Source organism: Archocentrus centrarchus, chromosome 15, assembly GCF_007364275.1.
Source record: "Archocentrus centrarchus isolate MPI-CPG fArcCen1 chromosome 15, fArcCen1, whole genome shotgun sequence".
Taxonomy (NCBI): Eukaryota; Metazoa; Chordata; class Actinopteri; order Cichliformes; family Cichlidae; genus Archocentrus; species Archocentrus centrarchus.
This window is the reverse complement of record NC_044360.1, coordinates 9,746,154-9,773,005: the sequence shown is the minus strand read 5'-3', so window position 1 is coordinate 9,773,005 and position 26,852 is coordinate 9,746,154. Positions and strand designations below refer to the sequence as shown.

Genomic DNA, 26,852 nt, shown 5'->3' with positions numbered 1-26,852 from the left:
CGTTACTGCTGTTGAATAGTTATAACTTTTTGAAGATTCTCAAATTACATAGTCTAACTACTGAAACTAAAATTCTGACCATTAAGGGAAAAACGTATTCTCTTGTGTGCACCCAAGTTGCCACCATTAAATGATTTACTGTAGCCGAAAACATTGAAATGGAAACAGCCCTAAGGGGAATGTTCTTGTGCATTCTGTGAACTGATATACATAGGAATGCACACTTGGAAAAAAAAAAAAAAAAAAAATCACATGCCAAGGTTTTTTTTTTTTTTTTTCTTTTTTCTGTGTAGAGCTTCATGCTGACCATGTTGGCAAAACTACAAACATATGTTTTCTTCCTTTTTAATACAGGAGAAAGTCTGTGGCATTTTTCCTCTCCTTTTTTTCCTTTTTTTTTTTTCTCTCCATTTCTAACCTTTCTGCTTCGTTTTCAGAGAGGAGAAGAGTGAGCAGCTTCTGGACACCAGACAGGAGCTTGAGAACATGGAGGTGGAGCTCAAGAAACTTCAGCAAGAGGTAATGTCACCAGTGACGGCCATACCTACGTGCACACAGCTCCCAAACATTCATGTGACTACATCTCCCCTCCGCCTGCTCCTCATGCTTCTTTCTAAGTCCTCCGTTTTGCAGCTCTGCCAGGGTTTAATCAGCCAGCAGGTGACTTAGCTCATTATGGGCTATTAGAGCTATCTTTAGTGGAGCAGCAGCCTCACATAGTGGGCGGCAGGCTGACTGGTGAGCTGCAGTAAACAAGGTGGATGAGGATGTTTCATGTGTGTCCAGACGCTTGTTTGTGAGGAGTATTTGTTCTGTCCTGATCTGTTTATGTAACAGAAAAAACATTAAGGTTGTTAGTTGCTAATAGATTATATTTTTACAAGATTACAGATGATCACAGAGCTAAAAAAAAAAAAAAAAAGGATGTTTACCTCTTTGTTCACGTGATTCTTCATTTCAGTTGGCTCTTTGTTTTATGAATCCACATAATTATGCTCTGTGTTTGCCTGTCGACTCTCTCAGAGCTATCAGCTGCTGTCAGACGCTAGGTCGGCTCGGGCCTACCGCGACGAGCTGGATGCGCTCAGAGAGAAAGCGATACGCGTAGACAAGCTGGAGAGCGAGCTGAGCCGATACAAGGAGAGACTTCACGACATCGAGTTTTACAAGGCCAGAGTTGAGGTACACAGCTGCACACAAAGATCAAACATAATCTTGAAGCCAAATATTAATTCAGGCTTAAATGGCAGTGTTGTGATAAGCACACACATTGTGTAACCAGTATGAGAGAACCATATTATCTATACTGTAAAATCTCAACGTATGCAGCAGAACTACAAATTTTTTTCTCCAATAAATATTGTTATTTTTGAATTAAAAATTGAAATATTGTCTGCTCACATGCATTCAAAGCACTGACGTTTGAAAATAGATAAGATTTACGAATCTAACTGAACACATTTTTCGAGATAAATATTTGCATCTTTTCTATTCATGTCAGTGACATATGTAAAAAGATACATGCATATATAAAACTGTCTATGCACTGGCATGAAATTAAATCTGAGTTTTTGTTTAAAGAGAGAGCCACGATATGAAAGTCTCTTTAACTTTTGGTGCAGAGACATGCTAACATTAATTTTTGTGCCATTAACTCACATTAACCTGCTGACTTTCCGCAGGAGCTGAAGGAGGACAACCAGATTCTACTGGAGACAAAGACCATGCTGGAGGAGCAGCTGGATGCTAGCAGGACCCGGTCCGACAAACTGCATCTTCTGGAGAAGGAGAATCTGCAGCTCAAATCCAAGATCCACGACCTGGAGATGGTAAGATGATGCATTTATTTATCAGTGTTTTCAGTGTCTGGAGGTCGCCTGATTGTTAGTGTTTTCTCTCTAATATTGTATTGTAAAGACCCTACATTATTGGAGAGAAAACTCTAACAATCAACAGCACCTTGAGGTGACTGGTGTTGTGATGTGGTGCTATATAAATAAAATTGAACTGAATGTTGGTGCAGATTGTTTTATCTCCAATCACATTGTTCATTCCAGGAGCGGGACTTGGACCGTAAGCGTATGGAGGAGCTTTTAGAGGAGAACCTTGTGCTTGAGATGGCCCAGAAACAGAGCATGGATGAATCCCTGCACCTTGGGTGGGAGCTGGAACAGTTATCAAAGACACCAGAGCTAACAGAAGGTTAGAGAAAAAGCCACAAAGTTGAAAAGGCGAAGAAGAGCACGTTGAGTTAAATGCTGCTGATAGTCACCTGAGTTCGCCAAGATTAAGGGTTCAGATGGCCGACTAATTGGGCTTCGGTCATTGGCTCTTAATCCTGGCGTCTTCCCTATGGCCCGTGTACATTTGCCAGCCTCCACTGGGTTTTCTTTCCACTTGGTTAAGACCTGTAATTAATATTCAAGATCAGCTGTGCATTTGGATTATAAGCATGGTTAAGAGGTTTAACCAGCCAAGGATCTGGATAAAGACTTTGTGTGGGAGTTTATTTGTTAAAATGGCACTTTAAAGGCTTTAAGTCCTGTAAAGTTATACCATAGAGCTTTGTATTAATTAATTTTTTATGGAGTTGTTGTGATGTCAGTGTTGTCAATTTTTTTTGGTGATTGCCATCCTTTAATTTTCTTTGTGGGTTTTACTTGGGGCACCAAAAATCAAAAAAGAACTTAATGGATTTAGCTGTTTGTGATCCATGTTTTTCAGCCCCTCAGAAGTCTCTGGGTGAGGAGGTGAATGAGCTGACCTCCAGCCGCCTGTTGAAGCTAGAGAAAGACAATCAGACTCTGCTGAAGACTGTTGAGGAACTCAGAGCAGCAGCCAGTCAGGACACTATGACAAAACTGGCCAAAGCTAACCAAGAAAACCAGAAGCTGAACAAGAAAGTAAGAAATTGATGGAATATTTATTATTGTTCTCTTTGAGTAAGAACTAGCTTTGAGTAATTTCCTGTTTTCTGTTTCAGTTAAACACATCTGTTTATTTAAGGACTCAATGATAAATGTTATACAGAAGAGTATGCTTCAGATTTTGTTATTCAAAGGTGAAATGTCTGCTGTACCCAATATCAATAACAAAATTTTAAAAATAGAAATTTGATTTGTGAGTTAAAAAAAGAAAAACAGTTTTCATCCTCCCACACAAAATAAAGCGGGAGGATATCGTCTCATACCGTCCGTGACGTTTTACAGTGGAGAGTAAACAACATGGGGGATTTCAGGCTGCTAATCGTATGATAATGTATGCTAGTGATATGCAGCCTCTGTCTCACACTTGAAATTATTTTAATTCTCAGAGTATTGTTAGTTCTGAGTTCATTGCTATTAATATCTGATTAAAATAAAGCGAGCATTGTATCTGTATTCTGGTATAGATTTGCAGCTCTGCATCTGTTTTTCTAACACTTTTCTGTCCCTTATCAGATTCGCCACCAAGATTAACATATTGCACCAGCATTCCTCCAAAATATATCATCCTAACACTTGACTTGTAGACCTTTTCACTCAATAAGTAATGGGGAGAAAGGAGGAGAGGGAGTATAGAGAGGGGTGGATAGGAGGCTGAAAGCACAGTTATAAATCCAGGGAGCCCTGCATTGCCTTTTCTCTTCCAGTCTTTAACACACCAATGCCCTTTGCTAAGAGAAGTCTCTCAGCTATTTTCAGAAACATAAGCCTCTCACTGTGGCCTTTGAATAAAAGGCATAAAATTGTGTGCTAGTTTCTCACAAAGAGAAAATCCAGAGTGAGAATTTTTTCTAAGTGACTTGAGGAGCCAGAACACATTAAAATGTGAATGCAGCTGCTGGGACAGTTGAGTCAGAGTAATATTCATTTTGTGTATATGTGCATATGTCTGTATATGTACGTGCATCTGCAGAGTTGTGACAGAATTAGGTGGTGTATTCAGCGTTTGTATTATGGATTAATAACTGCATCACCTTCTGTGTGACACTGATTGTCAGCTAAACAATTGATGCTGCAAGATCATCTACTGTGCATCAGGAAAAAAAAAAAATCCCAGACTTGCTTTAATTATTGTTTACAGTTGGAGGAGTTGGAGGGCGAACTGACAGCAGACAAGGAGTCGCTCCGCAGTGCTGAATCTCTCAGTACTGACCTGATGAAGGAGAAGGCTTTACTGGAGAAGACTCTGGAAACGCTCAGAGAAAACTCAGAGAGACAGGTACGGGCACACGAGGAACATCAGTTAAAAATGAGATGCATTGTGGTCAATTCAGTAATCAGAGTATATTTTAGAGGGGATGCATGCTGCCCAATATTTGAATATGCGCAAAATATCTAAAAATAAATGTCAGTAATGGCCTTGAATAGAAACAAGGGTTTTCGGTTAAAAAAAAAGGGGCTAATTTAGTGATTGCCAAACATCAGTAATATTAACTACAATAGCTAATTAGCCCAGGAAAGCTAATTAGCTACAGATTCACCCAGTGACCAGCAATGGTGCTCATGGGTCTATTCAAATATTCTTAATGACCCCAGACATCCTTGCTTTGATTTGGGTCACCCTGCCCATCCCCCCCAAAATATCTACAGCCTTGATTTCAGTGTGTAATGACACCCTGTATTTCTTCACTGACTCTGTGTTTGAAATGGCATGTAAGTGACCAACTTTTCTGAAAGTCAATCATGTAATGTATTCACATCCTTTTAAAATATAATTAACATTCCAGTCTGAATGCTGGACAGTCTCCGACCTATTAGGACAAACGGGACTCTGACATAGACGCTGCGCTCTCCACAAAACCATCATTGACTCTCGTTCCAGGAAACTCCAATAAAATAACACGACCTAGCCGTGTAGTTTACTGAAGTCTCTAGTTTTCTTGAATGCAATCTTTGTGCAATTGATTTGCATTTGGCTCAGAAAACTGTTTAATGGAACCTCCACTAATGTTTTATTGACTGAACAGATTTCTGGCGCTCTGTTGCCCAGATGCAGTAGCTCGCTGTCTGTCTGCAGGGACTTTGTAGTCATTAGACCTAAATCTGACACCTTTGATTAGTTTAAGTATCTGATTTGTAAAATCTGGCCTTGATTAGCTACAGAGGCAGAGAACACAGGGATTACTGCAGTGAAATCTATGCACTTAGTTGTGAGTGTAATGAGACGCAACTAATGTGATGTTCCAAAATACATAAACGGCACTTTTGCAGTCTCAAAAGTTTTTCTGTGTTTTTACATGTCATTAGTTCTCTTCCCTGATGTCGTTTGAATTTTTATGAGTGTATCCAACGAGATTAAACAAAACCGAATTAAAATCTTTTTCCAGCATTGGCTCGTAAAGTCATGCCAGCTGTTGGGAAAAACATGGCACAGAATTCACTCAAAAGTAAATCACTTAGCTTACTTAGCTTAAACTTGACTGTTGCCCTTTTAATAAAATTGACATCTGCTCTCCAGCTGAAGGGTCTCGAACAGGAGAACAAGCACTTGAACCAGACTGTGTCATCCCTGCGCCAGCGCTGCCAGGTGGGCGCTGAGGCCCGGGTCAAAGATGTGGAAAAAGAGAACCGCGTTCTCCACGAGTCAATCTGTGAGACAACTGCCAAAATAAATAAGCTGGAGTTTGAAAGGAAACAGCTGCGTAAGTGGCATGTTTATTACTTTTTATGGTTCATTACAGCAACTGTTGGTGGTATTTTTTTTTTTCTTCCCCCTCATCTGTCTTCATCTGCCATACATTTTAATGGATAAATATTCTAGTTATTGGTAAACATGTATTGTTTTGCAATGCAGGCAAGGAGCTTGAAGTTATGAAGGAGAAAGGAGAGAGAGCAGAGGAGCTGGAAATTCAGATGCGGAAGTTGGAAAGGGAAAATGAGAGCCTGCAGAAGAAAGTTGCAAGTCTTGGAATCACCTGTGAAAAGGTCGGGTGCATTTTGTGACAAAACCCCATGGTTCAGCTTCAGTAACACCTGATTTATCATCCTCTTATCATATGATATTTTTTTTTTTTTTAGCAAATATTGGAGTAATATGAAAACAAATAATTTGCTGGCATTTTCAAACACCTTACTTCTCATCTTTGTTTCTTATGTGTGTGTAGGTGGCTTCTTTGGAGAAGGAGAATAGTGAGCTGGAGGCAGAGGGCCGCCGCCTGAAGAAGAAGTTGGACACTCTGAAAAACATGGCCTTCCAGCTGGAAGCTTTGGAAAAAGAAAACGCCCAGCTGGAGCAGGAGAACCTGGAACTTCGACGTTCAGCTGAGAGTCTCCGGTCAGCGGGGGCTAAGGCGGCTCAGCTGGAGGCAGAGAACAGGGAGCTGGAAAGCGAGAAGAGCCAGCTGAAGCGCAGTCTGGAGCTGCTCAAAGCCTCGTCTAAGAAGACTGAGAGATTAGAGGTAATACGGGTTATACGATGGGTACATATGTGACTGGAGAGCAGTGAGACATGGCTGAAATACAGCTGCATGTGGCAATAAATTTCTTGGAAAAAATAAAAGCGGGTATATGCCAGTGAAACTTACCTGCTGTCTGGTCATGAACAAAGACAGTGCATTTAAGAATGTGAAGAAACCATAAATATTTTAGTTTTGTAATTTCTTATCACCAATGAATACTTTTACAGGTGAGTTACAGGGGATCTGACATACAGCTGTCTTCAGGGAAAGGCACAACTAGTTCATGGATGATTTGAATTTCCAAATCTGGCTATCCTTCTCCCAGGTGAGCTACCAGGGCCTAGATACTGAGAACCAGCGCCTGCAGAAGGCTTTAGAGAACAGCAGCAAGAAGATCCAGCAGTTGGAGGCAGAGCTGCAAGAGGTGGAGGCTGAGAACCAGTCCCTCCAGCGTAACCTGGAGGAGCTCAAGATCTCCAGTAAACGTCTTGAGCAACTGGAGCAGGAGGTAGGTAGTGCTTACATCTGGAAAATGGACTGGAAATGACTGAATTAAAGGCAGTTTTGCAGAACTAGCCACATATTTGAACTAGAAGAATAGCTAAAACTAGTGGGATAGCTGTAGGTGTTTTACTGACAGAGCATCTGTTACTTTTTTGGGAATTGATTAATTCTGCCTGGCAGAATGAGGTCAGTCAGACTGGCCCAAAAATGTAGTTTCAGCAGGCCAAAAGCATTTTGTTGTGATATAGCAGGTTGAAGGATCCTAAATAAATGAAAAAACTGAAAAATGATCTGGTACTTGAGGAGCTTTGCCACTCTGATTCTTTTTAGTTTATTTTGAAATTACAGCCCATTTCCCAGCAGAGTTGGATTATCCCAGATTATTTGTCAAATACATTTTTGCCCCTTTCAGTTAATCTTTGTCCATGCTCAGCCAAACAAAGCATTTAGACCAAGAGTAATCCCATCAAAATCATATTTTATCCATGTGCTCTCCATTACGTTCCCGTCTCCCTCAGAACAAGACTCTGGAGCTGGAAAGTTCCCAGCTAGAGAAAGACAAGAAGCTCCTGGAGAAGGAGAACAAGCGATTAAGGCAGCAGGCCGAGATCCGTGACTCCAAGCTGGATGACAGCAACCAGCGGATCACCTCCTTGGAGAAGGAAAATCGGACAATGGGCAAGGAGATGATCTTCTTCAGAGACTCCTGTACGCGGGTCAAAGACCTGGAGAGGGAGAAAAAGGAGATGGTCAAACAGGCCCTGATCGATAAGAAGACCCTTGTCACGCTCAGAGAGGTAAAAAGAGATGTTTGAGTGTCAGACATCTGCAAATATTATCTCAAAACATCTCAAGATTCAGCATCATATTGGTAATTGACTTATAGAGAGGCCATTCATTGTATTCTGAAACAAATATTGAGAAAATTGAGGATTATTGATGAAAATTCATGTTTTATATGCCTTTTAATAATCTTTGCAATCAATTAGTATGACCGGTCCAATTTGATTGCTGTTGCTGATATTCGGGGGAACTCAAAAGCATGTAATTGTGCGTTTAGGAGCTTGTGAGTGAGAAGCTGCGGACTCAGCAGATGACAAATGATCTCGAGAAACTGACCCATGAGTTGGAGAAGATTGGCCTGAACAAAGAGAGGCTCCTGCATGATGAGAGCTCAGACGACAGGTATCTGCACACAAAAGATAAACCAGCCTCAGTTTTGGCCAAGAGCTCAAATGAGAACTCAGTTATCTTTGGGATCAGACTCATTAAAAGCGATCACTGCAGTTGGGGTTTACAATAAATCGGGTCTCTGGCATGTTTTAGATTGGGTGCTGTTATTTTAGTCGGTGTCCCTTTTACAAACTCACTAAAAACAAATGCTCAGCTGGACTGACCTGAACCTTTTATCATCAGGTTTAAGCTCCTGGAAACTAAACTGGAGTCAACCCTGAAATCAACTCTGGAGATCAAAGAGGAGAAAATTGCTGCGCTTGAGGCAAGACTGCAGGAGTCTTCCAACCTTAACCAGCAACTTCGCCAGGAGCTCAAAACGGTCAGTGACACAACAAATAGAAATCTGCATTTTTAAAACTATCCATCTATCTGCTTATCTGAAGTCAGTTCCCTGGGAAGATGGGATTTATAATCTTTCTAGCATGTTCTGGCTCTACCTTGGGGCTTCCTCCCAGTTTAGCTTGCCCGGGAAACCTCCAAACGGAGGTGTCCAGGAGGCATTTTAATCAGATGCTAAAACCACCTCAACTGGCTCCTTTCCTTATTTAAATACCTGCATAAAAATGTTTCATTTACAGTTGTTTAGCATTACATGATTAAAGAAAACACCAGCATTAAAAACTCTGACCCATCAGAAAGCCAAAAACACCAAAATGCTGGCTTGTCCACTTGAGAACAGTGTGTCCCAGTATCTTTCTCATGCACTCAAACACTAGAAACAATGAAAACATCGAGGACTTCTCAAGGCCAATACATTATTTATTCATCCACTCTTCCACTTCTGTCTGCAGTTTATCTATTTATAAGGCAGCAGGAGTCTGAGAGGGTGATGTGGGATGGGAGATGTCTGCTTTCTTTCAGGGAGGCGGTTGTATTTTGAACTTGGTGACACAAATCTAATCCAAAGCTGTGAAAAAACATTAGCTATGATCTCTTGCATATACTAGATCCTGTCAGTATTTTCACATGTTTTCTTATACAGACCGAGAGCTGGAGGTCACAGTAGATCATCTTTATGTTGGAGTTGATTTTGATGTTGGGACAAAACAGCAACAGTTATTTCATTTTGTTGACTTACTACTTTCATCCCCAGGTGAAGAAAAACTATGAGGCCCTGCGGCAGAGAGAGGAGGAGGAGAGGATGGTGCAGAGCTCACCCCCTAAAGGAGGAGAGGACCCTCAGGCTGTCAGTAAATGGGAGAAAGAAAGCCATGAAGCCACAAGAGAACTGCTGAAAGTCAAAGATAGACTCATTGAGGTGGAGAGGAATGTAAGTATTGATACTGTCAGGAATTCATTACTTTATGAACCCCAGTGCATATATTTTTGTTCTGTATTTTTCTGCCTGATATTCTATCATGTGTGGTCTTTCCAGAATGCCACTCTGCAGGCTGAGAAAGTGGCCCTCAGGAGCCAACTCAAACAACTGGACACTCAAAACTCCAACCTGCAGGCTCAGATAGTGGCCGTGCAGCGGCAGACGGCCTCCTTACAGGAGAACAATACGACACTACAGACGCAGAATGCCAAACTGCAGGTAATCCTCTTCACATCTTACACAGCGTGGTGCCTGGTAAACAGATTTTTGCAGAGGACCACATTCTAGATCAGGGATCCTCAAATCCAGGCCTCAAGGTCCGGTGTCCTGCAGGTTTTAGATGTATCCCTGATCCAACACACCTGAGTCAAATATAGAAGTCATTAGCAGGACTCTGGAGAACTTGACTGCATACTGAGGAGGTAATTCAGCCATTTGAATTGGGTGTGTTGGATCAGGGACACATCTAAAACCTGCAGGACACCGGACCTCGAGGCCTGGATTTGAGGATCCCTGTTCTAGATGGTGGTATGTGGATGTATGTTGTTCTGAAAGTTCACTCACTGCCAGCTAGCTACCCCTGTCCTATCCTCATGTCTCAATACCTGCAGGAAGAACAGATTGCTGTTGTGTTTGTCCTCAGTCTTATTTAGCTGTCGCTTTACCCTGTGGACAGATTCAGATTCTACCTTTGTGAACTGCATCTCATGAGAATAATTTTTGTTCTGCTCTGATGATCTTGTATGAACTTGAGGGCCATCCCAACCAGGACTTGAGGCAGATGGGAAAACTGCCACAAAGGCAAGCTAATTGAGGCTGAAAAAGACCCACTGTTGCCAAGTTGCGGTTCAAGAAGGTGGAATTATAGTCCATCTGCTGGATGGTGATAGGCTAACTAGGAGAGCAGCAGTGTGAATTCAAGGGTCATCAACAGCAGACTGATATGGCCAGTTATTGTTGAAGTTCAGATTTATCAAATAACTTTAGGACATTAAAGTAAACTAGTTGTAATGAGTAAAATAAAGTTTATTTAAAAAAAATATTACTTAAAAATTAAATTATTGGGCTGATATGATGTCAAGGTAATATGCATAACAGATTAATTTAAACTATGGTTGTGGTAGCACTTAATAAAAAAATATTTCCTAAAAGACATGGTATATAATAGTCTACAGAGCTTTGTTAGTGATTCTGGCTTTTAAAGGCAAAATGCAGTGCCATCTCTCCTCCTCTCTGAACTGCCCTGTTTGTACAGTTGCCTTGCCAGGCTGCTTAGCTCCCTGGTCTGGATTTACACTTGTCCTGCCTGTTTGGCAGCCATTCAAACCCTTCTTACGGGTGGCAGGATTTGGACTCTGTTTGAGGGCATATGTAGGTATGTGGGGTGGGTTGGAAAAAGTGTAAAAAAAAAAAAAAAACGGGTAAAGAAAATCTGGCAACCCCTGTACAGTGTATATGTGTTCATAGTGTGAATAAACACAGTCATGACTGTAGAGGGATTTGAGATGTGGAAGCTGCTGTGATCATAAAGGAAACATGAACAGCTTTCCTGCTGGTCTGCTAAAGTAGGAGAGCTAAGTGAGGGAGAACAGTGCCCCCTATAGACTGAAACGCCATCAACCACTGCTTGCATGTGCTTTGATGTTTGATTTTAGGAGAATAATGCTGTTCTTAGTCACATATTACACTTAAGTCTTATCACCTCTTTACTTGATCTGTCCCTTTCTTCTGCCTTTGTACTCTGTAGGTGGAGAACTCCACTCTGAGCTCACAGAGTGCAGCCCTCATGGCCCAGAATGCCCAGCTGCAGAGCCAGCAGAGCAGTGTGGAAGGAGAGCGTGAAGGAGCGCTGAAAGAGAAAGAGGAGCTGAGGGCCACCTATGAGCTGTTGCTCCGCGATCACGAGAAACTGGCGGCGCTCCACGAGAGGCAGGCAGCTGAATATGAAGCCCTGATCGGGAAGCACGGTGGCTTGAAGACTTCCCACAAGAGCCTGGAGCAGCAGCACAGGGAGCTGGAGGACAAGTGAGACATGGTTTAGGAACATGGGATGGGCACAAGTTCAAGTCTGATTACAGTTTAAGTCTCGCTTGTGACTTTAGTCTGTACTTTGACCTTCTTTTGCACATTGTCTACAATTAGTCATGAAAGCAAAAATGGTGCTGGACTTAACTAATGGAAGGTGTTAAAATGTTTGTGTTTGCAGGTACAAACAGCTCTTGCAGAGAAAGGGAGAGCTGGAGGAGCTGGAGAAAAATCTGAAGGTGCAGCAGGAAAAGATGACACTGGAGAACCAGACCCATCAAGCCACAGCTGACCAGTGCAAATTGCTCAAAGAGGAAAATGATAGGTCAACTAAACATGTTTTTCATAACCTTAAACACTAGGCTCACATTAGCATCAATTTAGCAAAGGGACTGAATTAAATGCATGTGTCAGCATACTGAGGAGTCCCTTTGCTTTATCCTCAGGTTGAATAGTACCTATCGTCAGCTCCTGAAGGACAATGAGAATCTCCAGCTGGACCACAAAAACCTAAAGAGCCAACTGAACGGTGCAAAGCTGGAGCAAACCAAGCTGGAGGCTGAGTTCTCTAAACTAAAGGAGCAGTACCAGCAGCTGGACATCACCTCCACCAAGCTGACCAACCAGTGTGAGGTAATGAGATCTCTTCTCTTCTCTTCTCTTCTCTTCTCTTCTCTTCTCTTCTCTTCTCTTCTCTTCTCTTCTCTTCTCTTCTCTTCTCTTCTCTTCTCTTCTCTTCTCTTCTCTTCTCTTCTCTTCTCTTCTCTTCTCTTCTCTGAGATGTCTACCTTTTTAATGTATTGTATTTGAAGACTCTTCTTAACCCAGCTTTGTGACTGAGCGAAGTTCCTTAGCAGCTCTTTAATAAATCTGTCTGTGCTTGTGTTAGTTGTTGAGCCAGTTGAAGGGAAACTTGGAGGAAGAGAATCGTCACTTGTTGGATCAGATTCAGACTTTGATGCTACAAAATCGCACACTGCTGGAGCAGACTATGGAGAGCAAGGACCTGTTCCACGTAGAGCAAAGACAATACATGTAAACCCTGCATGATGATAATTATTCTGGAGTATTTCTTTGTATCTGTGATTTTTAAAATACAAATTTGCCGCATTTATATTTAGACTGTATGCATTTTCATCTGTGTGGATCATCTTCTCCTTTGTCTAACTTTCAGAGACAAGCTAAATGAGCTGAGGAGACAGAAGGAGAAGCTGGAGGAGAAGATTATGGACCAGTACAAGTTCTACGACCCTTCACCTCCACGCAGGTACAGTGTTTTATTTTATTTTTTTAATGACACAAACATGAGCCAAATTGGTAATATTCTGCATGCATGCTTTATTATCTTTTGAGATAGGAAAGCACTGCAGCTGAAAGGGGTGCATCAAATATTTATGATCTGCAGAGCAGAGCATCATACAGATGTATATTGCAGCATTTATTTTAAATCTGGATAACTTAGGGGGCTCAAATATTAAAACCTAAAATAAAAGCATGAGACACTTAAAATACATCTTTTATGTCAACATTTTAAATCCTGTTTCTTTTTGCTCTATTATTGAGTCTCTGTCTCACTGTCTGTCTCATCGCTGCTTTATAGGCGCGGCAACTGGATTACTCTGAAGATGAAGAAGCTGATCAAGCCGAAGAGCCGGGAGAGGATGCGCTCTCTCACACTGACTCCATGTCGTTCGGAGTCCGGAGACAGTTTTCTGATGTTTCCCCACGACAGCCAAGACAGCTCATCCATAGGCTCAGGCACCAACTCGCTAGATGACACTCTCACGCACAAGAGGAGCAGCAGTGAGTCCAAAGGAAACACACGTGCACATAAGATTAACACAGATTTAATTTCATCCATCACTGAAGGAACATATTTTAATTTGCTCACAATAATTTTCTGTTACAAAGAGAAAGGAAACTGATAAAATACTGTTTTATAGTACACACACAAAAAGTTAAATTGCTGCCAGCCGCTTTCATTTGATGCTGAACTTTCTTTACTGACACATAATAGTCTACTTTGTGAGAGTGGGTTTGTATGCCTGAGTGACTGAGTGGGTCTTTCCTCTCCTAACTGCTCCTTTGCTTCTTTATATCTCTCTCTGCAAAGGGAGGAGAGGGCAGCAGTCCCATGCCCAAGTGCAGGGTTCCTCCAATGGTATGCTGCGGATGGGGAGGGTGGGAGGGGTTTGTGACCCGACTGTCACGTCTTTCAGGGCATGTTTTCGTGAGTCCATCGTCCATATCACTCACCTGTCATCGTAGAGATTACGGCTGAGCTGTGCAGGTTGACTCTCAACCTCAGACCTGATTAAAGATGCAGAAGCATCTCTTGTGTCTGAAACAACTTGGGGTGCACTTTTATTACATGTTACCAGTACTATTAAACACTGAACTTTACTCCAAAGAGTAGTATATATTTTTATGTAATTACTGACATTTTAAAGGGGTGCTCTACTAATTCTGAAGAAAAGTTGCTTTAAGACTATTCTGATAAACTGCCTAGTGTTATTTGAGTTCCTGTAGGTTTCTTCTGTTAAAATATTAAACATAAATATTTAAAATATAAGTAGTATGAAGTAAAAGTGATTCTCTGCTGGTCTTGATGCCAAACTGTCTGCAGTCAATTAACATCTTTCTATAATACACTAAATCTCTGCCTCTCTGTCTGCAGACTCCTACATGATCAGGAGCTCAGCAACCAAATTTGGCACACGGGTACATTTTAGGCCCCTGAAGGTTCTTGTGTTATGGTGTCACTGTGTTGCTTAGCAACCCCCTACCAACAGGCTAAAATGACCCATTTGAAGCATTTATGCATTTTTATAACATCTTCTAAAAGCATCATATACAGTAACATCTAATTTATATACACCCTAAACCCATCGATAACCTAAAAGCATAGACCAAACAGTACTGTAGCATGGGCATGTACTAGCTGTGGGTAATGTGGGCATCAGATTTGACAAGATGGAATTTATGGAATTATTTCTACTCCTTCTAATTGAATTCATCCCTTTCTTATGGCCACCATATGTATGACAGTGTTATAAAAGTACAAATTAGCAGAGTACTCGCTCAAGGTCAAGCTGAATCGAGTGCACCTTACAATGTTTAAATATTGGAAAGCTGCTTCAGCTATATTATATCCGAGGTTGGTTTTATTCTGAACTTCTCCAGTAATAAAGCTAAGATGCTCTGCTCTCAGTTGCTGACATTTTAATCTGTCGATCTGTGCAGCTCACTCGTAAATAATAAACGTCCCGTTTCATAGCATCGTAGCTATTAAAAGGTGCAATGCATTGCCTGGTCGTCACAACACGGGTTGGTTGTTTTCACTTGATTACAGTTAATGTAAGTACAAGTAAGGTGTCTTTTTAAAATATGCACGCAGGCCTGTTGTGTAACACAAACAAGTCGGTCAGTATAACAAGTTTGTATGTTTTTTGCAACACACATAAGGTGATATAAGACAAAGAGAATGTAGCCTTTGGCAGCCATGTAGTAAAATTTAACAACAGTTCTATTAGACAGTCAAATATGCTCTAAAGCTGTTATAATGAACATCTTATCCGTTGAGGTTCTTGGGAAGGTCTTTGCTGGAAATACTGTAGTCCTCTCTTATGCTGTTAACCTGCCCCTTCTTGTTCTCCTGATTGCACCCTTTAATAATTTTCATCTTTTGTGTGTCATCTAGGTGTGGAATGTGTTGTGGTGTTGTGTAGTGAATGTAATGCTTGGAAATAAGTTGGGAATGTAGTATACAGTGGTCAAAACTATTAACGCGAGAATGTGTCGATGTTGCCGATTGTGTGTGAGTGTGTGCATTTGTATGATGTGTCTGATTTTGTATCCTTTTGTATTGTTTACACAATGTGTTTTTTTTGTATACCAAAGTCTGCCCTTAGGAGTAATATTTAGATTTTAGTAGTCAGTGGGAGGCATTCCAGTCCATCCGAAGAGCCCCCAATACAGTATTTATTATAAAAATGTGGAGACATCAACAATTCTGGCACTGAATGCAAATTTCTGTGGGGAAATAATGAAGAACATCACCGTCCTGACAAATGAAGCAACTGAATTACTATTTGCTTAGATTTTTTTTTTTTTTTTTTTTTTAAAGCTCTGATAACATTGCAAATATATTTTTATACCACCATGAGGGAGTATATTTGTATAGATTGAAATACCTAACACTTGATAACCTATCGATCAGGCTCCCCAATGTTATGATCCACCTGTTTTGAAAATCATATAGTTGTGTCTATTGCATTGGTGTCTGTTGTCCAGTTGAGTGTCCAGGAGCTCCGCTTAGCTCTCTGCATCTCTCCCCTGGTTCTGTTTGTGAAAACATTAATCACATCCCTCTGTTCTGCCCTCCTTTTTTTCCCTCTTTCATTTTCCTTTCCCTCCACCTCCCTCTTGGGCTTATTCTGTCACTCTCTCTTCCCTGCCTGTCTGTCTACCTGTCTGTTTGTCTCTGGCTGCGATCTGACAGCTATAAAAAGGTTGCCTTTCATGAGGAACAGATCCAAGGACAAAGACAAGGCCAAGGCCATCTACCGGCGCTCCATGTGTAAGACCTCCGTTAGTTGCCACGCTAGCCCTTCCTCTGTCTGTCTCCTCTTGCTCCTGTTGTCACGCTAGGAGAAACAAAGAAGGAGCAGTCACTGATGTCAGGGTGATGGCAGTGTGGCGCTTCGGTCACAGCAGCTCTATTTAATGTTTAAATCATCTACTTTTTAGCCATGCCTACACAAGACTTAGCAGAGGATCACATTTTAAGTGTTTTATGGTTCAGTAACTATACCTGTCCCTGTGCCCCCGTGCTGTACCTGTGACATCAGTGACTTGTCCTTAAAATATTTTTCCTAGTAATCCCCACCCCTCCCATCACCTCCTCTGCCACGTCTGCCGCCGCCACTCTCTCCTGTAGAGTATCTTCTCCAAGTCTTTATTAGCTTTTACACATGAATGAATAACACAACCTTTCACTAACTTTTAGTGTATATTGAAAGTGAATGTATTAGGGCTAAACTATATGAACACTGGGACTTTCTTCTTTCTGTAAATGTCTCTCTCTCTTCTCTTGTTTGATTTATACCTCTGGACCAAAACCATCTCATTTGGTCACTTACTGCGCAATGGGCAGCTGTGTTGTGTGCTTTGTGGTTTTTGTTTTGTTTGTGTATACCGTATGAAAGGCTCTGTGTGAGAGAGGGTGTATGTTCAGGTGAGACAGTGGGAGAGACTGCAGGTTTGCCTTTCATGCGCCTGTGAAATGTGTGCTCCCATCTTTGATTACAGCATGACAAAGAAAATCACTAACTGCTTGATCATCACTCGCACTCACCATGGAGGACTTGAAATGGAGCCTTTATTCTGTCTCTCTCTCTCTCTCTCTCTCTCTCTGCTCCTCTGTTAGCGTGCTGCATTTCAGATCTTATTCTGCTGACATGGACTTGCCTCGCTCTGATCTGTTGTGTATGACACGGCTGCTGTTGCTCAGAGCAGCTCTGCATGTTTTCATGCTGCTTCTTCACTGTCAGCTCAGTAATCAAAGTGCATAGAGACGGTCAAGGGATGTCAGAAAGTATCTGGCTGCGATCGACCATGCAGCTGCCATCTTTATGCACTTTGGTTGATATTTTATTGGCTTTTTTTTAATAATACTGTGTGCTTGCATGTGCATTGAGTTTCGAAAGATTTGAAACTGTTTTTCTGTAAGAAAAATGTATTACTGAATATTGAATATTGAACAAACTTCATGCCAATTCATGACACAGAATTACAGACAATCTTACTAAGATCATGAATAGGAAGATATTCCTGCCTTATATGAAACTTCCCATTTTGTCTGTTGATTCGATCTTTTGGGGGCAGGAGCAGTACAGCCACCATCTTTACTTTTATAAAATCCTTCTAGAGATTATTTTAAGGGTTCTTGTCTTTCTGCTGTAATGTCTCTGGCCACATTCCCAATGGTAGTTGAGCCTTGGTCTCCATGTGGGTACTAGATAAGTGCAGTCTCTACAAAAAAATGTCTGGACAATCCTTGAAGTTGTTCTTCCCTCTTAAGGAGATTTTAGTAACCTGTTTCTCTGAGCCATTTTGATTCCCCTTAATGTCTAGATAGATTCAATTTAGATTTATTTATAATAAAATGGCTATAAATTCTGAGCCATGACTCGAGGTAAGATGACATGTGATAAAAAGTCTAATGTCAGTTCTTCATGCCCATTCATCCATCTTAGCTATGAATGACCTGCTTCAGACCATGGTGGTGGCAGGCTGTCCTGAGGCTCAGTGGGCCGGCAGCACGGAGAATCTAGATGGGGCTGAAGCTGGAGATGCCAACATGACGGGTAGCAGCAGGCGCAGTGGGCAGCGCATGAAGGAGCTCGCCTTTTCTACCAATGCCATCGACTGTGCCACCTTCAGCCTGCCCAGTGCAGGACACAGCAGAGCCAACCACCGTCTTCAGGTCAAAGGTCAGGATGCTTGTTTTCTGCAGTGTTTCATATTAATATCCACTTTCCATTTAGTTGATGAAATCTGTTCAGAGTGATAAGAAGCTCTAGCATGACTTCCCTCTTTATCTCAACAGACAATGCCTCCTGCGAGGATGTCGGCGGCTCCTCAGACGATCCCAAGATTCAAGGTACAGTAAGACTTCACATGACATCAGCATGAAACTGTGTCTCAGAAAGCTCCTGCAGTCTTTCAGCACCAAACTGAAATCTAAAGGCCCCTTAATAAACAAGAAATGGGGGTGGGAGCAGGTCATGTCCTCAGGAATCCCACTGATAATCTTTGGGCTGCCTTCCTGCACTTTGATTAAGCTTGATTTAGAGTTACATGGGGGGGGGGGCAGCCAGCTCAGCCGACACTGAAAGTAGGATTGACTCTAATTCAAGTGCTAGTGTATTTATTCAGGGCAGTTAATCTGGAGCCAGGCGGCACTTGATCAGTTCTGTGTCGCTTTAATGTAGATGACCCAGTTGTTAAACAGCCACCAAACCACTGACATACATTCCTTAAGCTAGGTCTACAGTACAGTCAGTACAGTACAGATTTCTCTTGTTGCATTTGTATTTTTATGTTTAAGTGCTGCAAACAGCTGCATTTAGCCTTTGATGGTCAATAAACTGGTTCCACAGGACATTGCTAAATCATTATGTCTCAGTCTGGATTCTACCTGGTGGATGAGTTCCCAGAATGCATCCATAAAATTAAATATACATATTGTTGCAAGAACCATTTCCCACTTTATCCCCTTAATGGTTGAAGGAAAAAGACGTCCGGTCTCCCTCACACACCGGATGTGACTGATAATGTATTAGCCGTTAGGTCATGAGATGTAAACACTAATGGTAGTTTGAGACATCTATCGATTTTTCTTTTTTTTTTTTTTTTGCTTCCAACTGTGTTTCATATTCAAATTTGCTTGTTTTCAGAGGAGTATTGAGAAGTGTCTTGTCACCATCCAGGTGTGTTGTGCTGTATTTGTGTGTGTGTTTTATCAGGCCTACAGGGGTATAGCAGTGCCCCCTGCCCTTTGCGTCCTTGTGCCGCTGATCTGAGCGCTATGTGCAGAGTGCCCTGTAGCATCTGTAGTAAGTGACAATTACTCGGCACTGAGGATCACTGTGGGCCACAAGCAATAAACTGGTTTCTGACTCTGATACTGATCTGCAACTTTGGGGTTGATTTGAAATTCTAATTTGGTTTCACGCATGTCCTGAAAACCAGTTTGAAATGATTTCACAGTCACTGGTTTTCAGTTGGGGGCTGTCCCTTTGAGCACTGGAAAGAGCAAAGTCACATGTCATCACACCTTTGCTTTACTCTTTGTCTTCCATCTCAGTTCCTCTTTTTTTATCCTCCGTTCTTCACATGGCCCGTCATTTCCTCTTTAATTACTAACCCACTCACTCTTATATCACCTGTCACTTCCCCCTTATATTCAGGGGGATCGGCCCTTATATTTAGGTATCCCTGCCCTCTGTTGGTAGTTCCTTTGTTTATTGAATGGACATATTGGGGCTGCAGCCTGGCATTAAGCCACCTTTCCTGTCCCTCTGCCTGGCATGGGCCATCTGCTCCCCCAGCAGGAGACGTTCTGTCAGGGTGTTGGCGTCCGCCTACGTGTTACTCCTCGTGCTGGTGCATGTTGGTGTGGATACATATAAGCATGTACATATATAAATCCTAACTGTTGACGCATGTGTGCGTGTGTCTTACCTCTCGTCCCTTACCTAGCCTCGAGACCTTCCAGTCTTCATAGCAACAGGACCACCAGTAGTAATAGTAACAATAACTCCCACCTCACTTCTCCTCTGGAGGGCAAAGGTATGCTCCTCCTCCCCTCTTCCACTGCTTCTATTCAGTAACTACTTTTGTCTCCTTCTTTTGCTCCCTTTTATCTTTTTTCTTTCATAATTTCACTGAATTAGTTTCCTCTCGTGTAAAAATTTGATCAAGTTGGTTTGGTTAAAGGTTAATGTGTTTTGTTCTTCTGCGGGTACACAAAGATAAGTCAGGAAAATGTAGAGCTCATTGGAATTTCTATTCAGTGGAAATTATCAGAGAGCTATAACACATTTTAGTAATAAGATTAGATCTGATGCTGCAAATTCTCATTTCTAAGAAGTAATATGATATTTTTCAGTATAAACCCTTTTAAATGACCTGATGTGTGTGATGTGTGATCAATGCTAATGCAGTGAATCATAAATCAATCTTTTCCCCATCATCTAATCCATACCTCCCCCTCCTCCTGCAGGCACGTTGAACGGCTGCCTCAGCAGGCCACATAGCGAGAGCAGCGGTGAGTTCAGCCTGAGTCTGGACCAGGAGGTGTGGTCCAGCAGCGGCAGCAGCCCCGTCCAGCAGCCAACCTCTTCACGCTCCTCCCACCAGAGCCCCCTGCAGCTGCGGAGGTCCCTCGATCCATCCACTGCCACGGGCAGCCCTGGCCAGACCCAGATCAGGAAGACGGGATCCCCAGGGAGCGAGGTGCTTTCCCTGCAGCAGTTCCTGGATGAGAGTATTGATCCTGCAGAGGTGAGGCCTCGAGCTCTGCTATAACTGCTGTTCTTAGATTTCTTAGATTACGCATGAAGTGGATTGAAATGAAACATTTGCTCCTTTATCAGTCAGTTCAGGATCACATTTAGATCCATCCATCCATCCATCCATCCATTTTCTTCCGCTTATCCGGGGCCGGGTCGCGGGGGCAGAAGCCTAAGCAGAGAAGCCCAAGCTTCCCTCTCCCCAGCCACCTCCTCCAGCTCATCCGGAGGGACCCCAAGGCGTTCCCAGGCCAGCCGAGATACATAATCTCTCCAGCGTGTCCTGGGTCTACCACGGGGCCTCTTCCCGGTGGGACATGCCCGGAACACCTCACCCAGGAGGCGGCCAGGAGGCATCCTAATCAGATGCCCGAGCCACCTCAACTGGCTCCTTTCGATGTGGAGGAGCAGCGGCTCTACTCTGAGCCCCTCCCGGATGGCCGCACTCCTTACCTTATCTCTAAGGGAGAGGCCAGCCACCCTTCGAAGGAAACTCATTTCTGCCGCTTGTATTCGCGATCTTATTCTTTCGGTCACTACCCAAAGCTCGTGACCATAGGTGAGGGTAGGAACGTAGATCGACCGGTAAATCGAGAGCTTCGCTTTTACGCTAAGCTCCCTCTTCACCACGACGGACCGGTGCAGCGTCCGCATCACTGCAGAAGCAGCCCCAATCCGCCTGTCGATCTCCCGTTCCCTTCGCCCATCACTCGTGAACAAGACCCCGAGATACTTAAACTCCTCCACTTGAGGCAAGAACTCGTTCCTGAGCCGGAGATGGCACTCCACCCTTTTCCGGCTGAGGACCATGGCCTCAGACTTAGAGGTGCTGATTCTCATGCCAGCCGCTTCACACTCGGCTGCGAACCGTTCCACTGCGAGCTGGAGGCCCCCCCCTGATGAAGCCAACAGAACCGCATCATCTGCAAAAAGCAGAGATGAGACTCTGAGGCCACCAAGGAAGAAGCCTTCCGCCACCTGGCTACGCCTAGAAATTCTGTCCATAAAAATTATGAACAGAATCGGTGACAAAGGGCAGCCCTGACGGAGTCCAACACCCACAGGAAACAAATCCGACTTATTACCGGCTATACGGACCAAGCTCTCACTGTGGTTGTACAAGGACTGAATGGCCCGCAACAATGGGCCAGACACCCCATACTCCCGCAGAACCTCCCAAAGAACACCCCGAGGAACACGGTCGAATGCCTTCTCCAAGTCCACAAAGCACATGTAGACTGGTTGGGCAAACTCCCACGCACACTCGAATATCCTTGAGAGGATAAAGAGCTGGTCCAGCGTTCCACGACCAGGACGAAAACCGCATTGTTCCTCCTGAATCCGAGGTTCGACTAACGGACGCACCCTCCTTTCCAGCACCCTGGCATAGACCTTACCGGGGAGGCTGAGGAGTGTGATCCCCCGAAAGTTGGAGCACACCCTCCGGTCTCCCTTCTTAAAGATGGGGACCACCACCCCGGTCTGCCAATCCAATGGCACTGCCCCAGATCTCCACGCGATGTTGCAGAGGCGTGTCAACCAAGACAGCCCTACAACATCCAGAGCCTTCAGGAACTCAGGGCGAATCTCGTCCACCCCAGGGGCTCTGCCACCAAGGAGTTGTTTAACTACCTCAGTGACCTCACCCCCAGTGATGGTCAAGTCATCCCCGTCATCCCCAGACTCTGCTTCCACTACAGAAGGCGTGTCAGTGGGATTCAGAAGGTCCTCGAAGTATTCCTTCCACCGTCCGACTATAGCCTCAGTTGAAGTCAGCAGCACCCCCCCCCGCACTATAAACAGTGTGAGTGAAGCACTGCTTTCCCCTCCTGAGTCGCCTGACGGTTTGCCAGAATCGCTTCGATGCCGTCCGAAAGTCTTTTTCCATAGCCTCACCGAACTCCTCCCACACCCGAGTTTTTGCTTTGGCCACTACCCGAGCTGCATTCCGCTTGGCCTGTCGATACCTGTCAGCTGCCTCCGGAGTCCCACAGGCTAACCAAGCCCGATAGGCCTCTTTCTTCAGCTTGATGGCTCCCTTCACCTCCGGTGACCACCATCTGGTTCGGGGGTTACCACCACGACAGGCACCAACCACCTTGCAGCCACAGCTCTGAGCAGCAGCCTCAACAATGGAGGTGCGGAACATGGTCCATTCGGACTCAATGTCCTCAGCCTCCCTCGGAATGCTGTCGAAGTTCTGCCGGAGGTGGGAGTTGAAGATCTCCCGGACTGGGGCTTCTGCCAGGCGTTCCCAGCGCACCCTCACAATACGTTTAGGTGTGCCAGGTCTGTCCAGCATCTTCCCCCGCCACCTGATCCAACTCACCACCAGGTGGTGATCAGTTGACAGCTCAGCTCCTCTCTTCACCCGAGTGTCCAGAACATACGGCCGCAGATCTGATGATACGATTACAAAATCGATCATCGACCTGCGACCTAGGGTGTCCTGGTGCCATGTGCACTTATGGACATCCTTGTGTTCGAACACGGTGTTTGTTATGGACAAACTGTGGTTTGCACAGAAGTCCAATAACAAAACACCATTCGGGTTCAGATCGGGCAGGCCGTTCCTCCCAATCACGCCCCTCCAGGTCTCACTGTCATTGCCCACGTGAGCGTTGAAGTCTCCCAGCAAGACTATGGAGTCACCAGATGGAGCACTCTCCAGCACCCCACCCAGCAACTCCAAAAAGGGTGGGTACGCTGAACTGTCATTCGGCGCATAAGTGCAAACAACAGTCAGGACCCGTTCCCCAGCCCGAAGGCGCAGGGAAACTACCCTCTCGTCCACCGGTGAAAACTCCGACGTACAGGCAGCAAGCCGGGGGGATACAAGAATACCCACCCCAGCTCGCCGCCTCTCACCGAGGGCAACTCCAGACTGGAACAGAGTCCAGCCCTTCTCCAGGAGACTGGTTCCAGAGCCCAGGCCATGCGTTGAGGTGAGCCCAACTATGTCTAGCTGGTATCTCTCAACCTCACGCACTAGCTCAGGCTCCTTCCCCACCAGAGAGGTGACATTCCATGTCCCAACAGCCAGTTTCGATAGCCGGGGATCGGTCCGCCAGGGCCTCCGCCCTCGGCCACCGCCCGACACACACTGCACCCGACCCCTACGACACCTCCTGCGGGTGGTGGGCCTGCAGGAGGTCGGGCCCATGTAACCTCTTCGGGCTGCGCCCGGCCAAGCACCACGGGCTAATGCCTGGCCACCAGACGCTCTCCCTCGAGCTCCCTCCCCAGGCCTGGCTCCAGGGTGGGGCCCCGGTAACCCTATCCCGGGCAGGGTAAACTGTTCCCTTGTTTTTTCACTCATAAGGGTCTTCTGAACCGCTCTTTGTCTGGACCCTCACCCAGGACCAGTTTGCCATGGGAGACCCTACCAGGGGGACAAGCCCCCAGACAACATAGCTCCTGGGATCACTGGGACACACAAACCCCTCCACCACGATAAGGTGGCGATTCACGGAGGAGATCACATTTAGAGTTGGGCCTAAATTGCTTCTATTGTTAAAATATAATTACAATTTCATAAGTATTCTCAATATAATTTCTTATATTCGGTCATGTTTGTAAATGAGAACTAGTTCTCAAAGATTTTTACCTGGTAAAATAAAGGTTTTTAAAAAAAAAAAAAAAAAAAAAAAAAATTTCTTAGAATGAGTCAAAATTTCTGATTTTAATAACTTGAATGAGAGAATCCGACTCTTCGAGGTGTTAAATCCTACCAAACATTTTGATGTAACACTGTTTTCTACCTTCATATCAAGAGGTTGTTTGATGTTTTCATTTGTTCTGTTCTTAATGCTGTTTGTTTTTTGTAGTCTGGCAGTCAGGAGAACCTCACTGTAGACTCTCCTCGCCTCTCCACCTCCTCTGAGCACGAGCAGAAAGAACGCACTGTCACAAAGGGCCGGGGCATACTGCGCTCGTCAAGTGGAAAAGCGGCACCAGTGAGCGCTGACCGGCCACCGAGATCTTCCGGACAACCGGGGCGCCCTTCCCTGCGGAAGGCCGAGAGCACACGCGTGAAAGGCTCCGCACCGATCCGCTCCAGCCTGTCTTCACAGGGCAAAGCGACCTCAGTCTCTGAACGCCTTGATTCGACCTCCTCCACCCTGCCTCGAGCCAGCAGCGTCATTTCCACCGCTGAAGGTACCACACGGCGTACCAGCATCCACGACCTGCTGTCCAAGGACAACCGGCAGCCTGTTTCTGTTGACCCTTCTCCTCCTGCTGCTTCATCCAGGGCTGGGCTACGTTCGCAGCCCACACCCAGTGAGTACCACCCCAACAGCACCAACCTTAAGGGACCCCTCACCGCCACCCCCATGCCCAAGTCACTCAGCTTACCTTGCCATAGCTCGGAGGACTCCGACCTCTCCACCTTTCAGTCTTTCCTTGGCCCTTCCTTCACTGTAGAGTCTGTGTTCATGGACTCCATCTTTAGTGAGTCAGCAGACAAAAACCTCCCCTTCCTGTCTCTTAACCCCACCTTAGTCAGCAACATCAGTGGGCCTCCTGTTACAAATAAGACCCACTCTCCTCCTGTGCCACACCAAAACCAGACCCCTCACAGCCAATCAAATGGCCAGATGAGATCCCGAGAGGATGTTGATCAGAGTCGTGTGAATAATACGGACCAGTCACTGAGCCCAGAGGAGAGGGAGTCTCTGTGGTATGAGTACGGCTGTATCTAAATGATGGGGAGGTTTCTGCTTTGCTGATTTTAATACTTGACTTGAAGAGGGAGGAACAAAAGGATGGATAAAGAACAAAGCCATCTTCTCTGCATGTATTCATCAGAGCCCTATCTGTCTCTGTGTGTGGTGTATGTGGGTTTTTTCCTGTTTGCTATGGTGCTGATTGGTGATTTTTTTTTTTTTTTTTTCTCTCTCTATAATGTGGGACTTTGAATGTTCTTCCGTCCAGTAACCCCTCATATTATTTTTTTCCTCATCAAATTTGTTTCACTGGCTAACATTACACTATTATCTGCAGTGGGTTTATATCTGCAGTGGGTTTATAAATCTTGTGCAGTCTTAACTTAGTAGTGAGAAGAAGTACAGGAGAATTATCAAGAGCTGAATTTCACGAGAGCCCAGAGCACACTGAGTCAGTTCAAGTGTCACCAAGAATCATAAAAAGCAGCAGGAAAAGCTGTCTCTGATAAAGAGCAAAGCATTCTGGGGTAATTTCTTCATAATTAAAATCAGATAATGGGTTCACTTTCCATTTTCTGTTTATTGTGGTGATACTGAGTCCCATTTTTCACCTCTTAAATTGCATGGGTTTGTGTTTTCTGTTTAACCTGAAACTTTCATCTTGATTGCTGTGACCAAAATGGTTTTTATATATACATATTTTTTTGTGATGATGTGTGCTGTTTTTGTACATTTGATATCTTTTCTGTTTTTTTCTTTGCCATATATACATTCACTGGAGTGTTTATTCTGCTCTGCAAGCAGATTAATATGATTTGGTGGATCATAAACTGACCTCCTGGGCTGGTGACAAAACAATGACGCTTCATTCCCAAAACAATCAGAGTGGCATTTTCAGTTGGAAATGTGAAAGTTGACAGTAAAGGCAAAGAATACGGCACAGCCATGGTGATTAAGTTTTAGGCAGGTTTTGATCAATTTTTTTAAAACTTGGAGCTGATTTTGAAAGTTGATTAGTTTGAGGTTGTTTTGTGAGTGAAGCTAATATAATTCCTTTTGGTATTTTCTCCTCCTGACACATCACAAGTTGGATGAATCAAGGTGATATTTGAAAATGAGTAATCTTGTACAGACTGCTACCTTTAATTTATAATCAAAGATGAGCACTACATATTGTGCCAATACTAATCGAACCGCGTGCATCTACACCCTTATTTATTTCTGCTTTTGTACTTTTTAGTTGCTGTTTTGAAGTTGCTTTATTGTATTTATCTTGATTCAAAGTGTATGCAGGTATGAAGCAAATGAAAATGGTCTGTCGTCACTCTGCAGATGTAACATAAACGTTGCCTTTGTCCTACAGATGTGGAAGGCAGAAAGTCTAAAAGCAGGAGCGGGGAGCCGCAGCAAAGCTGCTAAACCCTGCTTCCTCCACCCTCGTCTGTCTGCTACCATGCTGTGAGCGCGTGGTGAGTGAGCACTGCTCGAGTGGGAGGAAAGGGGGTGGGGTGGGGTCAGTCTTGTCTCCATGGGAACCTAAAACATGGTGTAACAGATGTCGTCCATCCTGCTGTGCGCTTGCTTTCCCTGCTTCTCAAAGCCGTCACCCCCCCCCCCCCCCCCCCCCCCCCCCTCACCGTCCT

General features: G+C 44.1%; 1 protein-coding gene across 5 annotated transcripts in view; it reads left to right on the top strand.

Moving 5' to 3' along the window:
• Nucleotides 1–26,561, top strand: part of ccdc88ab (coiled-coil domain containing 88Ab) — a 67,545-nt gene extending 40,984 nt beyond the window's left edge. The window contains exons 9-37 of one of the 5 annotated variants that reach the window (XM_030747817.1): nucleotides 438–519; nucleotides 1,024–1,182; nucleotides 1,683–1,829; nucleotides 2,058–2,202; nucleotides 2,725–2,903; nucleotides 4,066–4,203; nucleotides 5,443–5,626; nucleotides 5,779–5,909; nucleotides 6,089–6,382; nucleotides 6,708–6,890; nucleotides 7,405–7,683; nucleotides 7,947–8,071; nucleotides 8,303–8,441; nucleotides 9,216–9,392; nucleotides 9,498–9,659; nucleotides 11,188–11,465; nucleotides 11,647–11,790; nucleotides 11,912–12,098; nucleotides 12,355–12,500; nucleotides 12,640–12,732; nucleotides 13,066–13,268; nucleotides 13,579–13,626; nucleotides 15,967–16,044; nucleotides 17,723–17,959; nucleotides 18,076–18,129; nucleotides 18,995–19,084; nucleotides 19,731–19,820; nucleotides 20,254–20,534; nucleotides 24,370–26,561. In XM_030747817.1, the coding sequence (XP_030603677.1) occupies nucleotides 438–519; nucleotides 1,024–1,182; nucleotides 1,683–1,829; nucleotides 2,058–2,202; nucleotides 2,725–2,903; nucleotides 4,066–4,203; nucleotides 5,443–5,626; nucleotides 5,779–5,909; nucleotides 6,089–6,382; nucleotides 6,708–6,890; nucleotides 7,405–7,683; nucleotides 7,947–8,071; nucleotides 8,303–8,441; nucleotides 9,216–9,392; nucleotides 9,498–9,659; nucleotides 11,188–11,465; nucleotides 11,647–11,790; nucleotides 11,912–12,098; nucleotides 12,355–12,500; nucleotides 12,640–12,732; nucleotides 13,066–13,268; nucleotides 13,579–13,626; nucleotides 15,967–16,044; nucleotides 17,723–17,959; nucleotides 18,076–18,129; nucleotides 18,995–19,084; nucleotides 19,731–19,820; nucleotides 20,254–20,534; nucleotides 24,370–25,245 (5,329 nt within the window). In that variant the 3' untranslated portion in view covers nucleotides 25,246–26,561. The remainder of the gene's footprint in view (nucleotides 1–437; nucleotides 520–1,023; nucleotides 1,183–1,682; nucleotides 1,830–2,057; nucleotides 2,203–2,724; nucleotides 2,904–4,065; nucleotides 4,204–5,442; nucleotides 5,627–5,778; nucleotides 5,910–6,088; nucleotides 6,383–6,707; nucleotides 6,891–7,404; nucleotides 7,684–7,946; nucleotides 8,072–8,302; nucleotides 8,442–9,215; nucleotides 9,393–9,497; nucleotides 9,660–11,187; nucleotides 11,466–11,646; nucleotides 11,791–11,911; nucleotides 12,099–12,354; nucleotides 12,501–12,639; nucleotides 12,733–13,065; nucleotides 13,269–13,578; nucleotides 13,627–15,966; nucleotides 16,045–17,722; nucleotides 17,960–18,075; nucleotides 18,130–18,994; nucleotides 19,085–19,730; nucleotides 19,821–20,253; nucleotides 20,535–24,369) is intronic. The other 4 variants (XM_030747818.1, XM_030747814.1, XM_030747815.1 and 1 more) reach the window with 4 other exon arrangements.
• Nucleotides 26,562–26,852: the final 291 nt, after the last annotated feature.